The sequence below is a fragment of the Anas acuta genome, chromosome 1 (assembly GCF_963932015.1).
Source record: "Anas acuta chromosome 1, bAnaAcu1.1, whole genome shotgun sequence".
Taxonomy (NCBI): Eukaryota; Metazoa; Chordata; class Aves; order Anseriformes; family Anatidae; genus Anas; species Anas acuta.
In genome coordinates this window covers 147307350-147335115 of record NC_088979.1, presented here as the reverse complement: position 1 = coordinate 147335115, position 27766 = coordinate 147307350, and the positions used below count along the sequence as shown (strand labels likewise).

Here is a 27766-nt window from a genome sequence, read left to right as displayed (position 1 = left end):
GGGGGCGGCCGCCGAGCGGGGCTCGCTGGCGGTCTGCAGGGCCCCGGGGCGGAGCCCGAGGAAGTGACTTCAGCCGGCGGCAGGGCTCGGCTGGGCACAGCACAGCTCGGCTCGGAGCATGGCAGCGGCGGCTCGGTCCCTGCTGGCGGCCCGGGCCCTGCCTGCGGTGGCGGCGGCGGCTGCGGGGGGGGCCGCTCCCTACTGCACCGTGGCCCGGCAGCAGCGGCGGCCGCCGCCCGACATGCGGAGCTACCTGTGGTCGCGATACAGGGAGGCCAAGCGGGTCACCAAGGGTGAGAGGGGACGCGGGGGACCCGCGGCTGGGAGAAGGGACCCCGCGGGGCCGGGCGGCGCTGGCGCTGTCCGCCCCGGGGGGGGTTTCCACGCGTGGGGTGCGGCGCCTCGCTGCTGGGTTTTTGGGGGTTTTCTTCGCCGTTTCACTCAGCGAGGAGAGAGCAGGTCCCCGTGAGGAGCCTGCTGGTGTCATCCAGCAATTTAGTTCCAATTTATTTTGCTTGGGCTTCCACTGAAACGCCCTGAAACGCTTGAAGCCGGTACCGCTGCGTGTGGCTGTACAGGGGCACTGGTTCTGGAGGCACAGATGCAGCGAGGAAGCCCGGCTCTCCAGCAGAAAGCAAAGGCTGTGTGGAGATGTGTGAGTTACATGGAAACTCACTGGGACATAAAACCCTCCGCTCCTGTGAGCAAAAGCGGCTGCTGCTTGGCGGCTGTCTGATAGGCCGTGGGAGCCACCATACGAAGGAGAAATGTTTTAGCTTGTTGCTTCTGCCCTTGTTCTGCTGGGGAAGAGCATTGCCTTGCTTACATACCTGCTTGCATGCTGCCAGCAGGAAGAGGTAGGCTGTGCATCAGCAGCATCAAGCAGCAGCTCCTGTCCTGTGCTGGCAGTGCTCATCTGGATGCTGCTTTAGCCTTGTGTGTTTTGCCCTTTAAAAAAAGGAAACAAGCAAACGAAAGTATATTGTATCATAACACAACCCGACCAGCATGAGTCTTTATTGTGCTGGGAGCAAACAACATTTGCAGACGTAAAAGAGGGGCAAGGTTTCTCAAGTGGGATAGGATGCAGTGTTACAGGTGTCAGGCAGATGCTGTAGACTTTGGATGGTGGAATAAGAGAAAGGAAGAGGAGAGAGAATGCCTTTTATTGTGAATCTTTTTTTCTTTTCCTGTTTTTTGGAATTAACTTTTTTCCGAACCACACCCAATAATACTTCAGAGCCGAGGTTAGAGCATAGGGTAATATTAGGAGAAAACGAGGCAGTCAGTGGGTGTGGGTTAGGGAAAGATGAGGCAAGAGCTTCTAGAATCATGCAGAATATTTTATTACCTCCTAAATTCCCAAGTGGCTTCAAGTATCTGACATTTCGTTTTATTATGATGTTGAGATGATAAACCTGTCCTGGTTTTTGACCCAGGGTTTATAGCCACTGGGGATGTAGGCTGCCGGACAGAACATCGAATAGCTGCAACGTGTTTATACTGTCCGTTTTCAGGCAGTTGCTAGTCCAGGTTTTTTATGTGAAATATCTTTGCTTGAAACATGTCAACTCAACAGGCTCCACAGCTGACATTTGAAAAAAATATTTATAATAACTGTGGAGCAGAAACGGGTGTTGTAACATGGCTTTGGAAGTTCACAGAACTAAGATTGTGACTTCAAGCTAATTACATGATTCATGGCCCCTCTTATAGAATAAAAGTACTTGCCTTAATAGTAGCATGGCAAATTCCATTTGATTAATTTTGTTATCTCAACTGAGCATAACATTCATCTGCTGCGTTATTGAAAGTGACTGGAGATGGTAGGAGGTAATGTTTTTGTTGAGGCTTATTTTGTTAAATCCCCCCAAATGATTGTTTATGAAATACAGAGCTTTTCATGTCAGCTAAAGCATGGCAAATTCCTGGGATCTTGTTCAGTGAAAGAGATGCTGGACTTTAAATGAAACTCGGAATTAAACCCTGTGAAATTGTCTGAAAAAATCAGGTGTGTCTGAAAGTTGAATGGTTTCAGATTACCGACTTATTGGGCATCTGTGTAAGTTCCTTAGAGTATTGTATCTGCCTGTCAGCTGTGCAGTGATCTAAGGCACTGCTTTCATAAAATAAATGTTTTCCTTTCTGTGAATTGGCCTGAGTTTTAAAATGCAGCGTTATTTTTCTAACAGATCGGGAGTATCTGCAGCTACCTGCCTTGTTGAGATGGTTTCCTCCCATGGTGGAGCATGTAGGGTGTCTGTCCTCAGAGCAGCAGGTGTTGAAATAAGCTCAAGTACCTCCTTCTAGACATACACATAGAAAGTAACTAAATGAGACATGTCCCCCTTTAAAATTGCCTTTCCAAGAAGAGATTTATGATGAGTGTGTCCTTTTTTTCCATTAGTAACAAAGGCTGGATTATAAAGATAGTATTCAGGAAGGAAAGGAAGAAGAACTTACTCATAGTTTATCCTTCAGCCTCCTGAAGTTGCTCTTCCAAGTTGTCTAAACAAGAAATAAAAACTGCCTTAATACTGACGTTGGTGTTGGTCCTGCAGTTACGCCTGTATGTAAATGGTCTTCGTTTCTCAGTATCCTTTTGATACTCCAAAGATAAGTAATAAAAATGTATTAATGGAGTTAACAAAAATTACATGTATTGATTCTGGAATTCCTTGTGAAGCATGATGCTGAAATGAACCTGAATGTTCAAGGAATGTATGCTTCAAATAAAAACTGTGAGTCAATAGACTAATTAGGGACAGCGTTCTCAATAGCATCATATTGCTAAAGGTTAGCTGGCATATTAGTATGAATCAGTTTGATAATTTCCATCTTCATTTAGCTATATTTAGAAATTGCTAATGTTTTTTACTTAAACTACAAGGTTGGTATAACTTTTTTTTTTTGTCTCTCCTCTGTTCCCAGAGTTAGTTCCTTCAATTATGAGTAACATGCTGAACCCGGATGCTATTTTTTCAAACAATGAAATGAGCCTGTCAGACATTGAAATCTATGGCTTTGATTACGACTACACCTTGGTCTTTTATTCTAAGCATCTGCACACGCTGATCTTCAACGCTGCTCGAGATCTTCTTATTAATGAACATCGGGTAAGTAGAAGTATTGCAACTACAATAAACTTATGGATATAAAGGGTCACTCCTAGCTGAGGGAGACATAACTTGTCATGCCTCAGTCCTAGCTTGGCTTCTTTGTAATACATTATGAGCAACAGCTACATATGAATCCCAGAAGTCCTGGTTTATTCTCAGCTACAGTTTTGAGCAGGGGAGAAGCTGGCAACAGTTAGGGAACAGGGTTTATGTTTGTTTATTTATTTAATATAGTGGTGGCAATAGTTTTTTTTTTTTTTTTTTTTTTTTTTTACCAGATTCTCAATTCTAGCAGTCACCCTAATGATATAAGAAGCTTGAAAGCTGTTTTTACTGTTTTATGCATTGCTGTAAGTTTAGTGATTAATTTTCATGTGGAATATTTTAGCCCGACTCTTATGAAGTCTGCGATTGTGCTGTGTGTCTGTGAGGTGCTCTGTATGATTCCAGCTGTTCAGCTGAGTTACCTAAAGGGTAACTCAGAGGGTAAAGCGTGCAGTGACGCTGTAATCAGAGGCTGGATCCAAGAGAGATCCAAATAAGTGTTTAGCTCAGCAGTCCCCTAAGAGGGAGCATGGATTTGCTGCCTGACTGAGCAGCATGTTTGTACTGGTGACCAGTCAACATCCAGGCAGCTTGGAGCTGGTTTGGGGATGGCAGAAGTTACTGCATGTCAGTAATCAAGGAGGGAGATAGGTGATTTTAAAGGTTGTGGGAAAAGCAGAAGGTTTGCAGGGAAAAAGACTGAAGAAAGTGTGAACTGGAGAAAACAGAGGTAATTGCAGTATAGGAAGTGCATGAAAATAAAATACATTAAAACATACAAGCAGTTTTGTTAATTAAACTAATCCATATTTTATGTAACCTAAATGTGAATGTGTGGTGTTATTCTACTTTCATGTTTTAATCCAAAGGTTAGGAGCTATATATAAACATCTATAAATATATCTGGAAGAACAAACAAAGCTTCGTGGGCTCTACAGGCATACACAACTTGATCCCCTAAAATTTTGGCACGCCTTGGTAGCAATTTCTGTAGAATGCATAAATGCGCTTTATAAAAGCTACTTGGTTCTTGCAGGAACTTTTAGAGTAGCAGTAGGAAGACAATAATTTAAACATGGCTCAGTCTTTAGCATTTGAATGAATGCCGATAGTAAGACCTTTACAGTTCTTTCACTACATCTCAAGAGATTCTTACTGAATGAAGCTACAATTGCTTTCTGAGACAGCTTGCTGAAACATATCATCTCTTCAAGTTTGAGGAGCATCAGATTTTGTCAATTACCAATTTCTGGAGCTGGTTAGTAGTTTTCTTGATGTTAATGTTAGCAAAAACCTTCTAGATAGCGGTGTCCATTATGATAGTTATGGTCAGCCTGAAAGATGACCAATTTTGGTCATGGTAGTTTAAGGTAATTGCAATTGCATCAGAAATTGCAAAATACCTTGTAAGAAGCAAGGAATTTTTGAATTTTTGAAGGGTGTCCAAGAGAAGAAACATCAATTTAATGCTAATCTCAGAGGTGGCAGCAGGTGTTGAAAGTAAACTCTTGCTCTTGGGTTTGTGTCTTTCCTAATGTATGGGCCTTATGCCACCTTGTCTGGATTGCTGTATCAGTATATTTTGCCCTACCAAGAATGCTGGTGGGGGCTAAGCAAACAGTGCAAATTTTATCCTTATTTTGTTTGGCTTGGAAGGAAGCTTTGATTTGTGTGCCAGGATAGGCTCAATCTTCTTCTCATATGTACTGGCATGCATGCAAAAAGACAGCTTACCATCAGAATAAATTAAAATAGGAAAATCATGTATGCAGGAATCTGAAAAAGTCAAAAATAATTTTTCCTGTTCATACCTGGTTTAGCCACCTTGAGCATGTGCAGTACATTGTAGACTTGAACACCTTCTGGATCCTCCCCTGACCTTTTCCTGTGTTCCCTGTCCAAATCTACACATCTTCCCAAACTGTCTTTAGGCTTGCAGTGCTGTTGTTCAAATCAGGAGCCTCACCCACGTTCTTTGGAACCAACAGTAGGGACGGCAGTTGGCAGCAGGTCCATTTTATTTAAATACGGATGCCTGTGCTTGGTACAAGCGTGATCTGCAGCAGCTGCAGAGAAAGTCCTTTTCAGCCTAGAAACAAACTTTGTGGAAACTTTAGGATTTCTTTATTTTATGAGTAGCTAGAGCTTCTATTGTGAGGCTGCCTAATATACCTACCCTCTCCCCCCAGGCTTGTAAGGTAGCCATGTACCTATGGAGACTTGCAGAAAAGGGGGAGGATATGCCTGAGGTGCATCAAGTTCTAAGACTGATGCAGATAGTTAATCAAAGAAGTGGACTAGATGATCTTTCAGGGTCCCTTCCAATCCCTAATATTCTGTGATTCCGAGTCTCTGAGAATGGCAGCTTTCCCAGAGCAATTCCTCCTTCTCAGACCGTCCGTTGCAGACATCCCCAAACCAAATTGAGGTGCAGGCAGGGGGAGAGGGCTGCATTCAGCCCCCCCTGCTGACTGATGCAGGAATAAGTGCAGGCAGAGGCTTTGCAGGGTGGAAAAGTCAACTTAATACTGGGGTAATTGTGGCTGCCACCACCAGCCCGTCCCCAGGTGAGGCCCTGCTCAGGCCTGGGGCCTGGCCTGGCAGCCTGCGTGGTCACCGGACCCCGGTTCCTCCAGCTGGACCCTTGGCAGCCAGAGCATGTCCCTGACGTTGTCATCCTCTGGGGACCGTGGCAGTCCGCGCCCATCCTGCCCCGAGTGCCATGAAAAGCTTCGCTGAAGTTGTCATTCCATGGAGGGGCTGCGCTCCCTGCGCCTGGGCGAGATGCTGCGGGACCGATAATTGGAGAGGCTCCTCTGCCGCTGCTGCCACCCCAGCCCCACATTGCGCCACAATCTTCTGTGGGGCCGGCGGGACGAGGCGTCGTGCTGGGCGGGCGGCACCACGCGCACGATGGCCGCGATGGGCCCACGGCACATTGGGCAGTTGAGTCTTTTGGCAGCCCAGACGTGGATGCACTCCAGGCAGAAGGAGTGCCTGCAGGGGTCGACGTGAGCCGGGTCGGCTATCTGGCCCAGGCAGATGGGGCACGTCTTGTCCCTGGGGGCCTCCTCCAGCAGTTCCTGCTGGGGCTGGTTCATGCTGCCTGCAGCCACCCCAGCATGGAGATGGTCGTCCCCTGTGATCTTCTGCCTGGTGCCAGGCGCTTCTCAGCAGCCTGCGGTCCTCAGCACCTCCCTTGGTGGTCGCTGACAGGACCTTGATGCCTCCTCTTGTGTCGCTGGCTGGACCTCGACGTGTCACGTGCCATCAGCAGGACCACTACAGATAGAACCAGGCAGAAAATATTCTACCAGCAAATGTACATTAGCTTGCTAGGTTCAACCAAGGTGTCTACAGTACTGTAGCAGTAAATATTCTTAGTATGGATTACAAACATTGCTATTAGAATGGCAAATATGCTGGTGATAGGTTATGCTACAGAAGAACACACTTAGGACAGATGAGGTATGTATATGTACATGCATTTGATAACATTACCGAAGGACTTTGATGGATGTGTGCAACAAAAAGGGCTTCGTGTGTGCTTTCTGCAACACCTCCGCCTCTTGCCTTCCAGCAATGGGACCTCGAGCTCTCGAGTACCAACAGCTGGATTGGACTCAGGGGCAACGCTCAGGGCACTTATGGCCAGCCAAATTTTGTGAGGCCATAGGGTGACAGTGACTCCGGTGGCATCTCAAGGGTCTCGGGGTGCCCCTGGTGGCAGCGCTGACAGAGGTCACCTGCCTGTGGTGAGGAACTGCTGAGGTGAGATGGCTGCTCCATGCTGACAGGAGCAATGTCTGCCAGGCTGGGGTCCAGGCCAGGAGGTCGGCCTGTGGCCTGGGAGCTGCCCCTGGGAGCCAGGGATGTCCTGGCATTATCCCTCACATACCCGGCGCTGTTAATAAAGAATACCCGCTTGCTAATTCTCCAAAACGAGTCTTGGAAAGTTACTTTGCGTTTTGCGTTCCCCCATTGATAAGGGCACAACAAGAAGCTGAGGACCAACTGGTCACCTGGGAAGGTGGAAATTGGCCAGAGACAGTGGGAACGTGCAGGAGAAATCTAGGGTTGTTTAGAGAAAATCAGGAATCGTGATGTGGAGGGGCTGCGCTCCCTGTGCCTGGGTGAGACGCTGTGGGACCAGTAGCTGGAGGGACTCCTCTGTCGCTGCAGAACAGCCCCAACAGCGCTACGGGCTGGGAGCTGGGTGGCTGGAAAGCTGCCTGGCAGAGGAGGACCTGGGAGTAGTGGTTGATGGTCGGCTGAACATGAGCCAGCAGTGTGCTCAGGTGGCCAAGAAGGCCAACAGCATCCTGGCTTGTATAAGAAGCAGTGAGGCCAGCAGGACTAGGGAAGTGATTGTCCCCCTGTACTCAGCTCTGGTGAGGCCGCACCTTGAGTGCTGTGTTCAGCTTTGGGCCCCTCACTACCAGAAGGTCATCGAAGCTCTGGAGTGTGTCCAAAGCTGGTGAGGGGTGTGGGGAACAAGTCTTATGAGGAACGGCTGAGGGAGCTGGAGTAGTTTAGCCTGGAGGAGGCTCAGGCGTGACCTTATTGCTCTCTATAGGTACCTTAAAGGAGGCTGTTGCGATGTGGGGATTGCTCTATTCTCTCATGTGCCCAGTGATAGGATGAGGGGTAATGGGCTAAAGTTGTGCCAGGGGTGGTTTAGGTTGGATATTAGGAGAAACTGCTTTACTGAAAGGGTTGTTAGGCATTGGAACGGGCTGCCCAGGGAAGTGGTTGAGTCACCATCCCTGGAGGTCTTTAAAAGACATTTAGATGTAGAGCTTAGTGATATGGTTTTTACTTCGTAGCTATAAAGCAGGATCCTTAATCATTTATCTTTTATCCTTATCTTTTAAAGCAAACAAAAAGCCCAGAACCCTTCGTGCTCCTCCCAACAACAAAACCTTCAAAAATACCCAAACCACACAAGCAAAAAAAAAAAAAAAAAAAAGAAAACTGTGTAAACTCTTTTGCATCAAAAATGAGTGTATGTGTAAGTGTCCCTCTTGGCTACTGATGATAATTGTTTTTCTGTTTGTCTTCGTGCTATAGAGAAGGAAGAAAGAGGGAAACTGTGTTGTTCTCCAAAACAGATGAGTACTGCTTATTTTTATCAGTACGTGATTTTCTGGGATGGCAAGGGTGTATCTACAGTTCAGCAACCCCCAGGAAGTAATATACTTGGGTCACTGTAATGCTCCTCTGAAGTGACTCACCAGAGTGACTCACCTGGATGGGGCTTAATGCCCTGCTCGCTTTCAGGATCTGATCTTTGCGAGGTACCTTGGGAGGTACTATCTCTGCAGATGAAAGTCTGATCTTACGTGTAGATGCGTTGTTCAGGTATATTTGTTTTAGGATGTAACATGATGAATAATACATGAAGAAAATGATTTTAAGTCTCGGATGGGTTTTACTTTCATAATGAGCTGCTGGCTGGATGCAAAGTGTCTACGTGTTTGGCATTTCTTGCTGATCAGCAGCTGTATGTCTGGCAGTACCACACATGTTATGTGAAATTCTTGGAGTTTGCAATCACTAACTTTGCCTTTTTGAAGGCAAAGTTGGTGATTCAACTTAGTTTCAACTTTCAATTTACAAGATTTTCAACTTTCAACTTACCAGCCATTCTATTTGGATTCCCAAAGGCCAACTAGGGTGAGACGTGCCAGTCTCCCTGCTTGTCTCTGGAAGCTGTGGCAAACATGGCCTGTTCCTCTCATACTAGTCCCCAGCTTTGAACTGCAGGCTGTGGGAGTCTCGTTCTTCTCTGCCCTTTATAGGAGAGCCTGGCTTCTACAGGCAGTGTCAGCTTTGGTGAATGCTCTTCTTCCATCCTCCCCATCTGTGTGCTTGCGATAGTCTGGGGGCCTGTATTTCAAATTAAGGGTCTAAGATAGGAGTATCATCCACACTGAGGGAGTCAAAACAGACAGCTGTGCTTCTTTTCATTCTGGAGAATGCCAGAAAGGTGTCTTCCCCCCCTCACCTTCCTCCCTTCTATTAATATTGGTGATAATTGGTTGATCTTCTGGTAGGAGTGAGAAGGAAACTCCAGGTATCTCTGTAAATCATGCCATGTACTTGGGTTTTGAGCTAAAAGGTTGAGTTGGAAACCCTTGTATAAGTTGGTTTCAGGGGAAGACTTCACAGTACAAGGGAATACAGCTTTTAAATTCTTTATTTAGTTTCAGTGTTGCATATATTAAAATAACATGATGAACAGAAGGCTAATGTTGAAAGGTGATAAAAACTGATTACCTTGATGTTTAGCTTCAGGTACTGTGCTTGACTTGGGTGGGAAACATTGTCCCTGGAGAAATCTCTGAGAAATGTTTGACTTGCCTTGCACTGTATGTATATTCCTGCAAATCTGACCAACCTATCAACAAGTATTTTATGACAGGCAAGAATGAGAAGCACAGAAAACATAGGCTGTTCAAATTCCACAGAAACAATTTTTAGATCTTGTTTTTAAATTAATAAGTTTAAACCAACCTGTTACCCTCTTTTCTTAGTATCCTGCAGAAATAAGAAAATATGATTATGATCCGAATTTTGCAATAAGAGGACTTCATTACGATGTACATCGGGTACGTATCTTTTTTCTTTTTTTTTTAGGTTATGTTGTGCTGAAAACCTAGACAAAGAGAATAAATGAGTCTTAATTTTTCCAATCTCTCACTCTGATGTGTAAGGATTTTGTTTAATGTTTTTATTTCATTGTGAGCTTGAGTATTTTTTAATAGCTCTCATGTACGAAGTATTTTGAATATTTCATTATGTGGGGAGTGGGGAGAAAAGACAATTGAGAGTGCAACAGAATAAACCTCAAGCAGCCTGCTTGTATTAGAAAAGATACTTCTTCATGACTAAGTTCAGGTCATCGGGTGTTTCCTTGGTGATTTTGCAAGCCCTAGGTAAAAGCCATTGATAAAGTATTTTGGAAGCTGTAAGGGCAGTTGAAGTGAAGGTGCTCAGTCATTCTAGAACCAGAAAGGTTATATATAAAATGCTGCTTTTTTTTTTATATATATAGTTTTGTGTCAAATAATTTATCTTTTTTTTTAATTTTAATTTTTATTTTTCCTCTGTAAGGCGTTATTAATGAAGATTGATGCTTTTCATTATATTCAGCTAGGAACAGTTTACAGGTAGGTAAACTTATTCCCTATAATACTAATACTAAAGTATACTCTTGTTTTTAAATCTTCTACTTGCATTTATTTGTGTACTTCTTGGTTCATATCAGGAACAGTTCTCTGAAAAGCAGGGCATGATTGAATATTGCAGTCTTGCTGGAGGGGGGTTTCTTTGCTCCTCTGTGTGTACGCACAGACGTGCATACACGTTTACTGACTGGTACAGTACAGCTTATTTCCCCAGTCCAGAGCTGGGTAAGTTGGCAAGCTGTTTGGTCACATAGTGCTGACTCACTTTGTTTCCGGCTGTTAAATTGTGCTGAAAGACATCTAAAAATACACTGATGACTTCTCCACTGGTGCTTTCTATGCAAATAGTTGTCACAGAGTGCTTGTTAGCATGACTTGAGTGTGGTTGCAGATACACTTGAGAGGTTTTGCTGTATTTGCACAGAGCTTTTAAGTTTGGAAACGTCATTCTGCAAGGGCCATGTGCAGGTGATCTTACATATGAGAGTCTTTAGTATGGCTTAGTTTGTGGTAATGACGCACTATGTGATTGATACGAACACCACACTCAATGTCATACTTTAAAATAAACAAATCCAAGCACTTAATTTCACTCCACAAAAAGCTTTCCTTAGGTGACAAATGACAATGCAACCTTGAGGTAATTTACTCTGGGGGTTGGTATGTAAGCATATGGTAGCACGAAATAACAATAGTGTGCTCATTATGTCATTGTTTGCAAACTGGGTGGATAGGTACATGATTCAGTCAGAAAGAAGCAATGATGTCATGGTCCAGCATTAGGATGATATTAACAGCGTAGTGGCTGTCTCGATCTGCCAAAACACTGTGAGTTCTGTTTGTATCATCATCGGACTTGTAGTGAAACTATATACCATTTACTTGTGTCTTATACATGCTGATGTAGAATAATTACTGTATATTTCAACTGTCAAAATGGTTGCTGTGTTTTATTTTTTTTCTAAGCAACCATTTATACAGGGTTAGGAAGGAACCATATGACTCAGTCTGAAAGTCAGTGGTTGTAGATTCATTTAAAGAGGCTGTCACTTCAGAAGGTTTTGAAAGGGACATTAAAATAAAATATAAATGTCAATTTCTAGTGAGGATAACTAGAAAAAAAGCATAACTCTCCATGGTGATATTAAAAAAAAAAAGATTACTTTTTTTGAAAATAAAAGTCAGTCGGTGAGTCTAAAGCTTCAACTGCTGTGCTAGCAATTCACTGAGTTGGCAGATTTTCAAGACAGGATGTACTTGAGCGTAAGGAAGAAAATAATACATTGTGTGTATAGTATTTATATCAAATGTTCTAAATATAAATTTTTTAGGGGCAGGTAGGATCAGTACTGAAATTTGGAAAAATGCTAAATTGCCAGATTAAAGGCTAGGTGATGTAATCAAATATATATTTATCTGTAGAGGTATGTAGTAGAAATATTAAGATTGGTATGAATGAGGTACGAATGGAAACAAATTAATCCAAGGGCACCAGAAGGAACATTGATGGAAGGGGCGAAAGGCTGGCATGCATTGGTGGTACCTGGTTCATTGGTCATCAAGATATCCATACGTTTACCTGCTGTTCTCCCGTATGGGGTTGAGGGGAACAAAAAAGAGACCGAAGGCCTTGAGAGAAGACTTCAGGAGGAGAGATGGTATGGCTGAAGCTGTAGAATGACCCAGATGAGAAGACAAGTGGGTGGTGAGTCCGTCAGCAGTGTTGCCTTATAATTCAGAGTGGGACAGGATGAAGAGGGAGAAGACAGCTGCTGCTGTCAGCTCCTAGCACAGAAGGCACATCCAGAGCTAGCACATGGGCACCAATGAAGAAGACACCAAAGAGATTTTGTGATTAGCTGAAGAGCTAGTGTCGCTTGTCTTCCACACCCAAAGCAATCCTGGACAGACTGCTTGCCCATATACGTTCTCCTAGTTTTGTGTAAAATAAGTGTACAGCCTCATTTGCACTGAGAGATTTTAAGCAATTCTGGCACCATTCTGACAAGGCATGTTTCCAAGAACAGCAGTGGAAGCACTACTTTAGATGAACTGTGGTGTTTTTGGTACCATGCTGTGAGTGGAATAGGATAAAGTTAGTACTTCTACAGCTGGACTGCCAACTGTGTCATGACTACAGGTCTTCTGACAGAACTGATCTGCAGCTTTGCCTACACAGCCTTCTCTCTCTGGATTTCACAGATGTTTATTGTCCTCTGTCTGGATTTGTGTTTAAATAGATCCGGATCTGTAGCAGTCAGCATTCAAGTACCCTTTGGCATAGCTGTCCCCAGACTAGAACACGAGTCAGTCCTTGGTTGTGATGGTGTTACTTGGTAGACATTTCACGTTTTTGTTGCATTTCTTTCTGTTTCCTGCTGTGGAGTGGATGACATGAATAACTTTTTTCATTTTGTAACAGAGTTACCTGCTCTGGTCCTGTCCTGTGCAGTACTAGCTTGAAGGCTGGAGTGCTCCCAGCAGTAGCACAGAGACATGTGCAAGTCAATGTAGCATTGAGGAGCACACTAAAGGAGGTAGTTTTCATGAGCCTCTGCTGCCACAGCAGCTTGGTGGAAGCTCATATATCACGCCATTCCACTGCAAGGCTGATAAAAACTGGTCGCTGAAAGCACTGGGCTTACTCACTCATTTATTTATTTTTAATGTCTTACGACATTTTGGGTGTGATCAAGAAATGGAGGCTCTGAAATCAACTGTCTTGCATGCAGGGCTGCAAAAGCATTTGAGGAGAAAAGGAGCACATGATCTAGCTTTTGTTTGCGTTCTTCAGTCTTAAGCAAAACCTCTCTGCCCTTCCCCTCCACTTCTGTGTCCTCTGGTGAGGATTATTGCATGTCTGCAGTGTTCAGCTGCGTCAATACAGGATGCTTCCTACTGTCAATATTTAAAAACAACAAAAACAAAACAAAAACACTGTAAAGCCCTTCCTAGTGTAGCAGTTGATAAAGAGACTGTGGTGACAGATGATGTCTCTCTTTCTGCCCCATTTGTTGTTATATTGCTGTATTTTCATTATTTGTCAACAACCCTTCAGGTAGTCTTAAATTTTGGGAAACTAAACTGTTGATAGAGCTTAAACTCTTACTGAGTTAGAGGTTGTGTATGTGTTTGTTTCCCTTCAATCTTCAAGGGCATGCTGCAGAATAATCTGGTTTAAACTATCACATCATCAGTGCTTTATGAAACAAAGGCAGACTGAGAAATTACTTTGTGTTCAGAAACTGGAAGCTCTAGCTGCTTCCAAACCCTTGAGGCAGACTTTCAATGGAGACTAATTAGCTTTTTTTTTTTTTCTTAAGAAAGTGAAAGGGACTTAAGTTTGGAATGTGTTCCGCCTGCGTCAGCGTGTTAAAATGTTACTTGTTCTGTAAGGAGAGATGCTGTTTTAACCTAGACCAGTGTGTTCTTATGTCATTACTAGTATTACAGTAAGCTCCAGATTTAAGTGTAAATCTGTTAGAGTTTCATTCAGTAATTGCTTGAAAATTTCAGTGTGACTTTTACTTTTGAACTGAAGCTTATGTTGTTTTCCAGAGGCCTCAGCGTTGTCCCAGATGAAGAAGTCATTGCAATGTATGATGGCTCCCATGTCCCCTTGGAACAAATGAGTGACTTCTATGGAAAGGTAAAAATGCCAACTGCTATTTAAATTTTTTTTTTTTTTTTTTTTGGGGGGGGGTGGGGTGGGGTGGAGGAAGTGGGAGACTTTTGTTCTTGTCCCTACTAACAGTTGTTTTCCTCAGTGCCTGATTAACTTGTGGTACTGGACAAGAAGTTTGCCCTCTGAAGTGACAAACACCCCGTTCTTTCTCCCACTTGCTGTACTTTGTTCTTTCATTGTTCCCTTTCCCAGCCATACATGCAGAAGTAGAACACAGAAAAATCAAGTGACTTGCTCAGTTGCCCAGCAAATCTGATAAAGGCTGCGAAGTGAACCATATCTGGTGCCTTACCTTGGGTACATACTTCTTCCTGGTGGTCTAATGGCTTTCCTGCTGTAGCAGCATGTAAACATATGGAGGCTTCTCTTGCATATGAGCTAGTACAGTGACAGTAAGAGAATTGGACAAAAAATAAAGGTTTCTTCCACTTTTCCAAAAAATATATGCTTTTTAGCCAAAACCAAATTAATTAGAGCTCCTTTACTTCTGCGTATTCATTCCTTGCTGTCAGGAAAGACATCAAGGAATTTTCTTTGTGCTGTGGGGCACTTTGTTTTACTACACTTGTTCCTTGTTTTAAGGAACTGAATTTAGGATTACCAACTTAGGTCTCTGGAACAGCTGCAGCAATTTGGAATATCAGCCTGGTGTTCCTCATCAGGTGTTTTGGTCTCCACAGGTGCATTGATCTTGGAAAGGACATGGACAGGACAAGAGCCCATGGGCACAACACAAGTGGTTTTTCTTTTTTAATTTCAATTTTGGGGGTGACTGACCACTGGCACAAGTTGCCTGTAGAGGTATTGGAGTTTCCAGTCTTGGAGATACTGAAAAGCTGACTGGACATGGTCCAGTCAACCAGCTCTAGGTGGCCCTGCTTGACCAGGGACATTGGACCAGTTGGCCTCCAGACGTCCCTTCCAACCTCAACCATTCTGTGGTCTCGACCAGTGTGCTGGTTTTCTTGAGGAAAGCTGTCTGGCTGTTTTACTTGAAGTATTTGTTCCTGTATAATGAGGTTTTCTACTTACATGAAAATTAACTATAGTTTCAGCTTTTGCAGAGTGGGCATCTATTCTTCTGTTCTTGCATTAGTAATTGTAGATTCTTACAGCTTTTTACTATCTCTTTACAAGGAGGCAAATTGTTTTGCAGTCCTAGTTAGTATTCTACTTCATTCAAAAAACACCACCAGACTTCCTGCCCCCCTCATCCCTCGTCAACAATCAGTGCTTCTTACTTGTAGATTTGTAGACATTCAGTGAAGAGGTCTTTAGGTGTTTTTCCTGACTTAGCTGAGCACTGTCTTTTATGTGTTTATAAATTAAAATATTGGTCTTAAAGCAGTGGTTATTCGTTATTAATTTTTAAAATAAAGCCAATGCTTTTGTTGGAGTTGCTTTATTGGAATTCTGTTAGTTCAGCAAGAATCCTAAAGCAGAGTGGTGGCAAAAGCTGAGTATTTCCAACTAATCTGAAGTGTTTGTATTAAATGAACGAAAGTTCTTATTTGAGAAAGGTTTGACCGTTTTCTTTTATTTATTTTTTCTTCCCACCCATATGTAGAGCTCACAAGGGAACACAATGAAGCAATTCATGGATATATTTTCCCTGCCAGAGATGACACTGCTTTCTTGTGTAAATGAATATTTTCTGAAAAACAACATAGACTATGAGCCTGTTCATCTATACAAAGATGTCAAGGTATTAACTTTGAAGACTTAGGTAAACCTATACATTTGTGTATTTTACCTGTGAGCACTTTGAAGACTCAACCTCCTGTGGTTGCTCCAGACATCAACTTTAGGTTTTGTATAGAGTAATTATTGCCATAAAACCATAAAAAACATAAGTAAATTGATGGTAGACCTCATGAATAAACTGAATATTTTAACAATTTGTTTTAAATCTAATATTTTATGGCAGTTGTTCTTTCTTCAGGTTTGTGGGGGGGGTAGGAGTAAAGTAAAGAAGCTCTTATATGGGAATAAAACTTCTTTAGCTTGCTATCGAAGGTCTGCTTTTCTTGCTAGCAGGAATTGTTGGAGTCTGTAGGGAATTCCATGGAGCTTTCAGTTGTACTGCCTCTGTATTTCTACTAGTATAAGATTGTTTTTTGTCTCTTGCTTTTTGTCTCTTTTGCCTGTTTGCTTATGTTCCTACTTCAAAAAAAGTCTACTAGTAATGACTGGAGTAATTTGACTCTCCTGGTTCCGCAGGATGTATCCTCCAGAGGAGTTAAAGTTGTGTTATGGTTACTTAAGAACAGAAGAGGTCACTCTCAAGTTGATGGTGTTTGTATGAACTTTCCACCCAAAATTTTTTTATGGCCCCTTTTTTTGAGATGTATTAAACCTGTGTAGTTAAGTGCATGCGATGGGCCTGAATATTGAATTCACTCACCCATGTAGATCAGATAGGCTTTAAGAAACTTTTGACCTCCTGCTAAGTTTCCCTTGTGCCTGTAGCTACGTAGTCAGAAGGCTAGTGTTTTTAGCTTTTGCTGAAAGGTTTCTAAAAACAACCATACATTTAACTGCTCAGTTTTGCCAACATTTTTGAAGTCCCGTAAGTAGCATTTCCAGAAGAATTTGTAGCATTTATACCCTTAAACCTTGTGTAAGAGCCAGTGTGGCAGTATCGGTATCCTAAACTGAGAGCTGTCAAATGCCCTCACTGTGCCTATGGCTCCTTTGCTTAAGGATTTAGCTTCATTTTTCTGTTTGTATTTTTTTTTTCTTTTAATAACCAGGGCATTTGGGAGTGATAGTGTAAAATTTGACTTCTGTCTCTCCCACCCCCCCGTGCCCAAGGAAAGGAATGTGTTCTGCTCCAAAGGTCATTAGAAACCTGTGATGACTCGGCTTCTGCAGTGAGATTTCACCCAACTTTACCCTTTTGAGCTCTCTTTCACAGTTGTTACAGCTCCTGATTTGTACTTCCTGAAAGTATGAAGTTATTTTCTTGGAGAACAAGCTCACTCTTTGTCTAGTGGCGGTGCGCACATAATGGTTACTGCATGGCATTTCTGTGAAGTTGAAAATGTAATTACGAGCAAGCAATTGTTTTAAAAGCAAATTACTGATACACAGTGAGCATGATTTTAAAAGCAAATTACTGATACACAGTGAGCATGATTTTTATATTTGAAAAGATCTTTCAGTTCTTCAGTGCTCTGTTGCTTTCCTGACAGGATTCAATCAGGGATGTCCACATCAAAGGAATAATGTATAGAGCAATTGAAGCAGATATTGGTAAGTACTAGTGAGATCATCTGCCAAAGCTTTGTGTAATGATCTTTCTGGCTTCCTTATTTAATATCACTAATTCTCAATTTTAAAGCTTGGAAGAGGTATTTTCACTTACATAGGTTGCCTCTGTTGAGTATAACATCTGAATCCTTGGTTGAACACAGAAAAAAATTCTATTGAAAAACTTTAAATTAATATTATATTTTCATCAATCCTCACAGAGAAATACATCTGCTATGCTGAACAAACTCGTGCAGTGTTAGCAAAGCTGGCTGATCATGGCAAGAAGATGTTTCTTATCACAAACAGTCCCAGCAGTTTTGTGTAAGTGAACAGTTGTTTGTTGTTCAACTATACATGTATAAAGGATGGTGTATTGGGTCTGGCTGGAATGTTAACTTTCCCAGCAGCAGCCCATACAGTGCCGTACTCTGTACTTGTAGCTGGAACAGCAGTGTTATCACACCAGTGTTGTGTCTGCTGCTGAGCAGCAGTGGCACAGTATTAGGCCTTTCTCTAACCCTCCTAGGGGGTGGGCATTTGCTTTACTTCTCCCCCTCCTCATCTAAAGGAGGGGGAGTGAGAGAGCGGTTGTGGGGTTTAGCTGCCCAGTACGGTAAAACCACCGCAGATGGGGAGGATGAGGTGGTTGAATGTAATTCATTACGTTACACAGATAATAGCATTTCTGTTAGGCTTTGGTGTTAATAACCCTGTGTCCTTTTTAGGGACAAAGGCATGAAGTTCATAGTCGGCAAGGACTGGAGGGATCTCTTTGATGTGGTCATTGTACAAGCTGATAAGCCCAACTTTTTCAATGATAAGCGAAGGTGAGTAGTCAGTAAAGACTGATTCAAGCAGCTTATTCCATATAAGGCTATAGAGCATGTTAATGAAATATTTTGATTTGGGTGCAACGTAAAATTAAATTGTAATGACCTTAAACAGGATTTAATTAAATACAAAATGCAGAAACACCTAGTTCTGAAGGCCAAATATTACCATTTCTTACCTGAGAAAGTTGCAATAGTTAATACAGGCCTATGGCACTAAGTTAGGGTCACAGAGGTTGTTTTAATTACCTTTTTTAACATCTCTTATTGGAAACCTTTTTCATTGCTTGTAGTTTTGTTTAGTCACATGTAGTATTTAAAGGGCAGACTGGTTGACAGGCTTCGGTATTTGGACTACTTGTTAAGTAAATACTTTTGCAATGTATATGTACTACTTTTGCACTTGAAAAATACCTCTTCCTTTATGTGTACTTAGGACTTTGAAAGTGAGATTAAAGTGGGAATTTTTTCCTCTTTGCTTCATTTTCAATTTAATTTCAAAAAACCCTTTGCTGTCCTTTCAGCCCCCAGTCCTGTGCCTCCTCCTTCAGTTGTTCAGTTGTACAAAGTGAGGTATTGGGCAAGATTTTGAATATTTGTTTTATTCGTTTTTGGGATCACTCCTTCTTAATGGCAGACCATTGTCACTGTTTTTTGCCTTCTGTCTGTGGAGGCTGATTCCCTGCCATAGTTTTTAATGGTTGTTCTCAAACTCTGTTATAGTTTGTATCAGTATACTGCCTAGATAGATTGCATTTACCTGGCTAAAGCTGAAGTTTTGGAGTTTTACTTTTTCTCTCTCAAAAAACATTTAGATGCTATAAGGCACATTTTCCTTTAGAAAGATGAATATTTTCACTTTTTTCACTTCTGAAATATTCTGTCACTTTTTACAGCATTGTAACAATTGTGTGTAATTCTGTTCTAGACCGTTTCGGAAGGTGAATGAAAGGGGAGTGTTGCTTTGGGACAAAATTCACAAATTGCAGAAAGGCCAGATTTACAAACAGGTATCCTTTAAATAACTTTCAACACTTTCAGTTCAGATTTAATACGTAGTTCCTACAGTCTTATGCTTTTTTAGCTATCATAAAGGCTTCTGAAAACAAGTGTTTTTTTAAGAGTTCTTTTAATTTCTGTAGCTCAAATTAATTGTTGGTATTGTATGTTTGCAGTTTACTTGCCTCTTAAAGTGGCAAGTGAAAAGTTACAGTAGTACTGAAATTAGACAAGATACTTGTGATTTGTAATATATAAAATGAGAGCAAGATTCTTGATAGAAAAATATATTTAGCTGTGTACTAAATACCTTTTTCCAGCCTGTGATTGTGCAAGCTGCATACTGCTACAATGTACGTGTCATTTCTGCAGGGTAACTTATATGAATTTCTGAAGCTTACTGGCTGGAGGGGCTCTAAGGTTCTCTACTTCGGTGATCACATCTATAGTGACTTGGCAGTAAGTAGTTTGCTTTCATGAAATGAAATAAAAGATGAGACTTTTTTTTGGATTCCCTCTCTTCCACAATTATTCAGTATAATGCTCTTCCATTTGAGATTTCTGAATACAGCAAAATTCCAGTTGACAGTTGCTTTTCTTGCATTGAAGACAATTGGTGCCATAAAAGGCTGACCCTGTTTTCCACCTGACTTGTAGCATATAACTTGTTTACACCCTGAGCCCAGGGATGTGAGTTTGCATTCCTGATCCAGATACTGATTGTGTCAGATGTAGCAGAAAGTAAACACGGATATCCAAACATACAGGATGTAGCTGATTTGGATGACATTTGCTACTAAGTGTAATAAGAGCTGAATGAACTTCTGTTTTGAATGGCAGGAGGCAATCTTTCTGTCACTACTAGTAAACTGACTTTCTTCCTGAGATCTTGCTGGGGTTTGCAGCCCCCTTCTCTGGGTGTTTTCATATTACCTTACAAGCAAATGTGTTGTTCACTCTTACTTCAGAATAAGTTACCATCACTTAACTCTTCTGTAATTCCTTGTGTATTAATTCCTTTACAAGACCGATTGTCAGCCATGCTGCTGTATTGTGGTTCAGCAGCAGATGTTAATATTATTGCCCAGCATACTTTTAAAAAGAAGAGTAAGCCTGGGTGCTACGTAGGACCAAGTGAAGAAGGAGGCAGCTCTACTCTTCCCTGGCCCAATGGAGGAAAGAACACAGGTAGCAGCTGCCTCATCTTGTACTTGTCAGGAGAAACTTGAATAGCTGGAGGTCCTGATAAGGCCTTCCGTCAACTGTGAGTTTAAGGGTTGACACCACAAACGCAACACATTTCCTCCATATGCTTCTGACAGCAGCAAAGATCTCATCTATAATATCTTCGTCTTGGAAGATGTGGTATTTGGAGCTTACTTTAAAATTAAAATCTGTTGCATGTTGGCACAATTAAGTCCCACTGCTTAATATGTTTGCTTATGCAGAAGAAGCAATTTAAATTAGTACACTTTGGGAGTAAAGAATGGTCAAATTATTCAATTCCTTTAAGTAGTTCTTTTTAAGACTAATACTTGCATTCTTTTTCATACTTTCTGGTAAATAGGATTTGACCCTGAAGCATGGCTGGCGCACTGGTGCAATTATTCCAGAGTTACGATCAGAGATTAAAATCATGAACACAGAGAAGTACATTCAAACCATGACCTGGCTACAAACTCTGACAGGATTACTGGAACACATGCAGGTTTGTTCAGTGTATGTGTAATCAGTTCTGTATAGCTGAAGGGATCTGACTAAGTCTTTAAATGCTGAACATTGATGTTGCAAGTGGGTTCTGTCTCACTAAAGTCCCCAGTTTAACTGCAAATAAATAAATGCTTTAATTATTTGCAATTATTATTTTTCTTAAAATTTTGACCCCTTCTTCCACTGGTCATGCTTTGTTGATTCCTGCTTTCAGTTGGTTAAGGTATTTATGATTGTTGTATAATGATCTCTGTAGCATTCCTCATCTCCTGTTAGCTGATAAGACTTTATTAATGGAAAGGTTAATTTATGAAGGCATCCTTAATTATGTTATCTACATTTTATGTTCCAGGTTCACCGTGACCCTGATTCACAAATGATTTTAGAAGAGTGGAAGAAGGAAAGAAAGGAAATGAGGTAAGAAATGGAAGTTGAGATATTTGCAATATTCTTCATGGTAGCCAAGTGTTCAGTGTGACGTCTTTCACGGATTTCTCCAGAATTTCTCTCCATTCTTGATTTGTATTCCCTGGTAACTACTGACTTTCTAGAATATTGCTTTACATAGCAAATTTTACCTGTTTCTTCTTCAGCTTTTCTCCCCTCTGACCTTTGTGTGCACGAGCCCCTCTTCCCCTTAGAATAGATAGTAGTTTTATGCATGAAAGAGTAATGTCAGATCATAGAATATCCAGAGTTGGAAGGGACCCACAAGGATCATTGAGTCCAACTCCTAGCACCACACAGGTCTACCCAAAAATTCAGACCATATGACTAAGTGCACAGTCCAAACCCTTCTTAAACTTCGACAGGCTCAGTGCAGTGACTACTTCCCTGGGGCACCTGTTCCACAGTGTGACAACCCTCTCAGTGAAGAACCTCTTCCTGATGTCTTACCTGAACCTCCTCTGCTGCAGCTTGACACCATTCCCTTGGGTCCTATCACTGGTGTCTAAGGAGAATGAATTGGCGCCTGCCCCTCCACTCCCCCTTGTGAGGGAGCTGTAGACAGCGATGAGGTCTCCCCTCAGCCTTCTCTTTTCCAGGATGAACAGGCCAAGAGATCACAGCTGCTCCTCATACATCTTCCCCTCTAGTCCCTTTACCATCTTTGTAGCCCTCCTCTGGACATTCTCCAGCAGTTTCATGTCCTTTTTGTACTATGATGCCCAGAACTGCACACAGTACTCGAGGTGAGGCCACACCAGCGCAGAGCACAGTGGGACAATCCCTTCCCTTGACCAACCAGCGACGCTGTGCTTGATGCACCCCTGGGGTACGGTTGGCCCTCCTGGCTGCCAGGGCACACTGCTGGCTCAAATTCAGTTTGCTGTCAACCACAACCCCCACCCACATCCCTCTATGCGGGGCTGCTCTCCAGTGTCTCCTCGCCCAGCCTGTATGTATAGCCAGTGTTGCCCCATCCCAGGTGCAGGATCCGGCACTTGCTCTTGTTAAACTTCATGTGGCTGGTGATTGCCCAGCTCTAAAACTCAACCGCTTCATGGTCACTATGACCAAGACAGCTGCCAATTACCATGTGCCCCACAAGACCCTCTCTGTTCTCCAGCAACAGATCTAGGAGGACACCTTTCCTAGTTGGATCCCTTAGCACCTGCACCAAGAAGTTATCATCGAGGTACTTTAGGAACCTCCTGGACCTGCTCATGTCAGCCATGTGGTAATCCCAGTTGATGTCTGGCAAGTTGAAATCCCCCATAAGGACAAGGGGATTTGATCTCGAGGTATCTCTTAGTTCCTCAAAGAATAATTCATTGGTGTCGTCATCCTGTCCAGGTGGTCTGTAATAGACTCCCACAACGACATCCCCTGTATTTGTTTGTCCCTTAATCCTTACCTAGAGGCTGTAAACTTTGCCATCACCAATTTCAAGTTTCACCCAGTCCAGCCCCTTCTTCATGTACGTTGCCACCCCCCACCTCGCCTACCCTGCCTGTCCTTCCTGAAGAGCCTGTAACCATCTATTGCAGCACACCAGCCACAGGACTCATCCCACCAGGTTTCGCTTATGCCGATGATATCGTAGGTGTAGGACTGGGCCAAGACTTCTAGCTCATCCATTTCATCCCTAATACTGCGTGCCTTTGTGTAGAAGCACTTCAAATGCTCCTCACTGCACGCAGCACCTTGTGGAGCAGACCAAAGGACCTCACTAGCACACAGTTCCTCTGATTCTAGCGTGCCATCCATTAGCTTATTACGGGCAGGCCTGGTTTTATCCCTTTCCCCCTTCAACTCCAGTTTAAAGTCCTATCTATCAGCCCTGCTAACTCCTGAGCAAAAATACTTTTCCCAGTCTGGGAGAGGTGCATCCTATCTGGTGCCCGCAGCCCCGGTGTCGCGTAGACCTTCTCATGATCAACAAACCCAAAATTCTGCTGGTTGCACCAGTCTTGAAGCCACCTGTTAGTAAGCTGAGTCTGCTTGTCAACATTGATCCCTCCTATCGGAAGGACAGAGGCAGAAACAACCTGTGCCCCTGATCCTTTAACCAGTCACCCCAAAGCCCTAAAGTTCCTTTTGAATGCTCTTGGACTTCTCCTTGCTACTTCGTCATTATCGGCCTGAAAAAACAGTAGTGGGTAGTAGTCGGTGGGCTGCACCAGGTGAGTGACTTTCCTGGCAATGTCTCTCACCTGAGCCCCAGGGAGGCAGCAGACTGCCCTATGGGTTGGGTCCGGGTGGCAAATCGGGCCCTCTGTCCTTTTCAGAAGGGAGTCCCCCATGACAGTAACCCTTCTTTCTTGACAGAAGATGTTGCGATGCAAGGGGTAGCTTGCCTTGAACTCTAGGCAAATACTAGATGAAATACTCTTCTTTCTCATCTGGGTTCTCCAGTCCCTCTGCTACGTTCAGCTGTCATCATTGCTATTGATTACACAGCTTAACTTCTGCACAATTTGAAAATGTATTTCTGTATCAAGGGAATAACACTAAGACAGTTCTTCTGTTCTCTCTTTTTTTTTTTTTTAGGTGATTTGTTCAGATTACATACAATATATTTTGGAATATACAGAAATGGGGCTCTGTGCTACACTGGATTTAGTAATGGTCTCATCACAAAGGCAACAGGGCTAAAGCTCCTAAAAGTATGCTAGCATGAGAGAGCAATCCTTAAATACAGAGTGTGTGAAGTGCACTGTTGATGAGGACAGCAACTGAGCTAACAGCAGCCTTCCACAGAAATGTGGAAGTAAATGAAATAGGAGTACTGCTTGGCAGTGACTAATAACAGAGGTTAATTCCCAGATGTGTTTAAGTATTTTGTGTACAGTATGCTAAATATTTTTTTTTAAGTCTTTTATCTCTGGGACCAATGGATGTCATTAGGATTTAGATAAACGCAGAAGTCTTCTCTAAAAATCTCTAGAAGTAAAAGCTTGAGATGTCATGTTTCTGAAGTAAGGAGCATCTTGCCACTGTTTTAGTGGGAGAAATATGAAGCTCTTCTTTTCACTACTGTGTTGACTAGATTTGGGCTACGTATATGCAAGAAGTGGAAAAACTTTATACGGTGCACTTAAGTGTTTTGAAGTGAAATGGTGAGAGAATAACACACAGCACAGATTATAGGAGCTGCTTGCTTCAAGTTCTGGAAACTATCTGATAAAGAGATGTGTGTGAGTATGTTCCATTCATTCTCTTTGTTTTCTCTTTTTGGGGGACAGGGAAATGAACAGGAATTTCTTCAATGCACAGTTTGGAAGCTTATTCAGAACGGATGAGAATCCCACGTACTTCCTAAGACGTCTCTCTAGATTTGCAGATATCTACATGGCATCGCTGAGTTGTCTCTTGAACTATGAGCCTGACTACACATTTTATCCAAGAAGGACTCCTTTGCAGCATGAACTTCCTGGCTGGTCAGATCAGCTGTGCACTGGTACATTCAGAATACCCTTCCTACAAGAGACAGTTCAGATCAAATAAGCCTTATTCTCTCTAAAATGGGCAAATACATCCTTTTTTTTTTGGAATATGGATGCATTTTATTTAACTCACTTAAATCTGTTACCTTGATTTAGATGTAATTCTTACTTGTTCTCAGTAAGCATAGCACCTATTTTCTCCTCTCCTGCTCAGAGATGCGAAACCTTTTCTTACACACAGAGGATATAATGGACTGCCAAAATCGCAGAGGGCTGGGAGAGAGGACAAATTTGAGGGGGAAAGGCTGGTGATGTTCTGGGATGGTTGCTTTTGTTTGTTCATTGGAAACTCTGATCTGCAGCCTTGTGGCTTACAAAGAAATAGCTGTGCTGTCCTTCCTGGCTGTGATCAGAACTCCAGCTAGGGCCCGTTATGGCTCTTGGCATTGAAAAGCTTAAATCCAGTGTTAGTCATTCAGTGAGATACGCTGTTACTAACCACTTTATGGTGAGACTGAGAGGGATATGGCATCAGCAGTAACTTCTGTTGCCGTAGCTAGAGCATTACCTGCAACTGACCTCACTGGTGTAATGCTTGGGTGCATCTCTGGAGCATTGCAATGACTGCAGTACAGGCACGCTCAGGCTGGTGGGCTTCTTTTCTTGCCTGTACATCATTTTCTTTTCTTGTACTGTCTGTGCTTGGCTGTAGGTGGACCTGAACCTAAACCTGACAGTGACAGGAAGCTTGGAGTGCTTCAGCTTCCTTGTGCTGACTTTGACACCTTTCTTTCTAAGTTTCCAAACTGTTTAAATACCCGCTCTCTGGTAACAAAGCCATTGCAACAGGTCTCACAGTGTGCATTTCAAAGTGGAGGCAGAATTCCATCAGGCTTTAGATTGATCCTAAATGCTGCTTTTAAAACTTACAAGTGTCTTAACAGTGGCACGCAGTGCAGTTTTGAAGCTCCCTCGGAGATGAGGTACTTGATGTAGCCTTCAGTAACAGACTTCTGCATTCAAAAGTAAACACGCACAATGGGCACATGAATTTGGGGGGGAGGAGGGAGAGGAGACGTGAGCAGATGAAAAACAGTTTTCTGATGACATTTTTTTTTAGCTCAAGCCCCCAAAGCTGGATTGGGGGTGATGGACAATTTGCATCAAGCAAAACAATTTTAACTGTGCAGGTGAGAAATCTTATAGGATTACTAAAATTGCAAGAAAGGCACGAACACAAGCTTTGCGTAGCATATATGTTCCAAAGATTTGAGCTGAAAAATGTCTATTTTGCACAAGGAAAACATCTGTTGATGTGTTTCCTCGAACAGGCACTTTATAGAACTGATATGTAGTTGTTTTTAAATCAGGATGCTTTCTTGTCTCTGCATCCAAAGGAAAGTTATTATTTTTGAACTGGTGCTTCCTGCTCCAGCCATTTTAGAAGGCATAACGACTAATGGTTTTCAAATTTTAGTTATTAAGGGTTCTGTTCTTAAAAACGTATAATTGACAAAATACATAGCATTTGGTATCTTTCATTTCATTATGGGATATCACTTGGTTCATACCGTGATAGTCAGGTAAACAAACTTTTGGTGACCAAAAGTTTTCTTGTTTGTTTTTTAACTTGTCTTATATGCAAGAATCTGTACTGAATTCCAGATGCAGTATCTTTCATGTTTTTAAAAGCATGTTTGCAAAGTAAAGAATGTATTTTAATCTAGCCTGCACAATTTCATATGCAGTTTTCCTGTATGCTTGAAATCAGTCTGAAGTCCTGAGAGGTGCTTATGGATTTTACGTTCATGGTTTTCTTGTGCTCCTATTTGAAACTTGACATGCCACACTCCTAAAGTGAGTGCTTTTGTGCGCGCGCGTGTGTATGTGTGGTGTGTACAAACAGAAGAGCATACCTGAAATGAGTAAGTTCATCTGACAGTCCTGCTGTTTTGGTGGAAGAAGAAGGTAATTTGGCTTTATGAGGAGAGTTGTTGGTGGAGCCGTGCAAGAAATATTTAGCATAACTCAACAATGCAGGCTGTTCTGTCAGCGGAAATTTGGGGATGGAATTATCCCTAATTTGCCTTCATTTTTTTATCCTCATGCTCAGCTAGAACTGAACTTGGTGTTACATGTGCGTAGCACCTTTCATGCTCTAGAGATCTCAATGCACTGTTTAAAATAAAACCCACTGTACATTCTTCATCAGCAACGAAGAGTGTTGTTCTTCAGTTCTGCATTATTGCATTTGCTAATTCTTTGGTTATAGCTCTTGTGTTTCTTCTTTGAAAGCTGGCTAGGAGTCAGTTTGCCTAATTTTCCTGTGTTAACCAGGAACAGTCTGACTGGGTTGGATGATATTACCCACATACTGCCCATTTTGTTTCAAGATGATTTTTCCTCCCTCTTAATTTACAAACCCATCAAACTTCTGTACAAAGCTATGTGACAGCAGGCAGCTGAAGTAGAATCTTGTTTATGTTGCATGACTTCTTGAAACAACATTGCATGAAAAATAATAATTATGGAAGTGTTATGTTCTTTTAAAAATATATACAGTATGAATTTAAGTGAGAATTTTAAAATGCATTATTTATTTTTCAGTGCTAGAATATTATTCTTTTAAAAATGTATTGTGTTTTTGTAATTATTTCAAAGAACTCGAGCTGTAAACCTCAGTGCTCTTTGCATAATTTATTTTAACCTTATGTTACTGACTTCAAGAGATTTTTGAGCACGTTGAAAGGGCAATGTCTGCTTATGTTGATTTTGGAAGTGTAGTTTATTTGAACACCAAAGTAAGAAGAAATTTTTTTCTGTTCTGTAAAAACTGAGGGGAGAATAGTTTGTCAGTAAAAGAAGAGTTTAATGAACTATGGAAACTTTTTTTTTTTTGTGATTAAAAAATATTTAATGATTATTACAAAAATAAATGCTTGGACTCTGTCTTCTGGTCCCTGTGAGCCTTAATTTTTTGGGTGACTTGGGAGAAGGAAAGAACAGGAATTGTATTGTTGCAAAACTGTGGGGAAAGCTCCCC

General features: G+C 42.2%; 1 protein-coding gene across 1 annotated transcript; it reads left to right on the top strand.

The window, feature by feature from the left end:
* NT5DC3 (5'-nucleotidase domain containing 3) lies at positions 1–27672 on the top strand. Its single transcript, XM_068664134.1, has 14 exons — positions 1–293; positions 2932–3116; positions 9701–9775; positions 10281–10336; positions 13913–14003; positions 15607–15744; positions 17234–17294; positions 17513–17615; positions 18020–18121; positions 19053–19134; positions 19496–19582; positions 20691–20831; positions 21186–21250; positions 24523–27672. The coding sequence occupies exons 1-14, from the start codon at positions 119–121 to the stop codon at positions 24782–24784; spliced, it is 1623 nt and encodes a 540-aa protein (XP_068520235.1). The 5' UTR covers positions 1–118; the 3' UTR covers positions 24785–27672.
* The last annotated feature ends 94 nt before the right edge of the window (positions 27673–27766 follow it).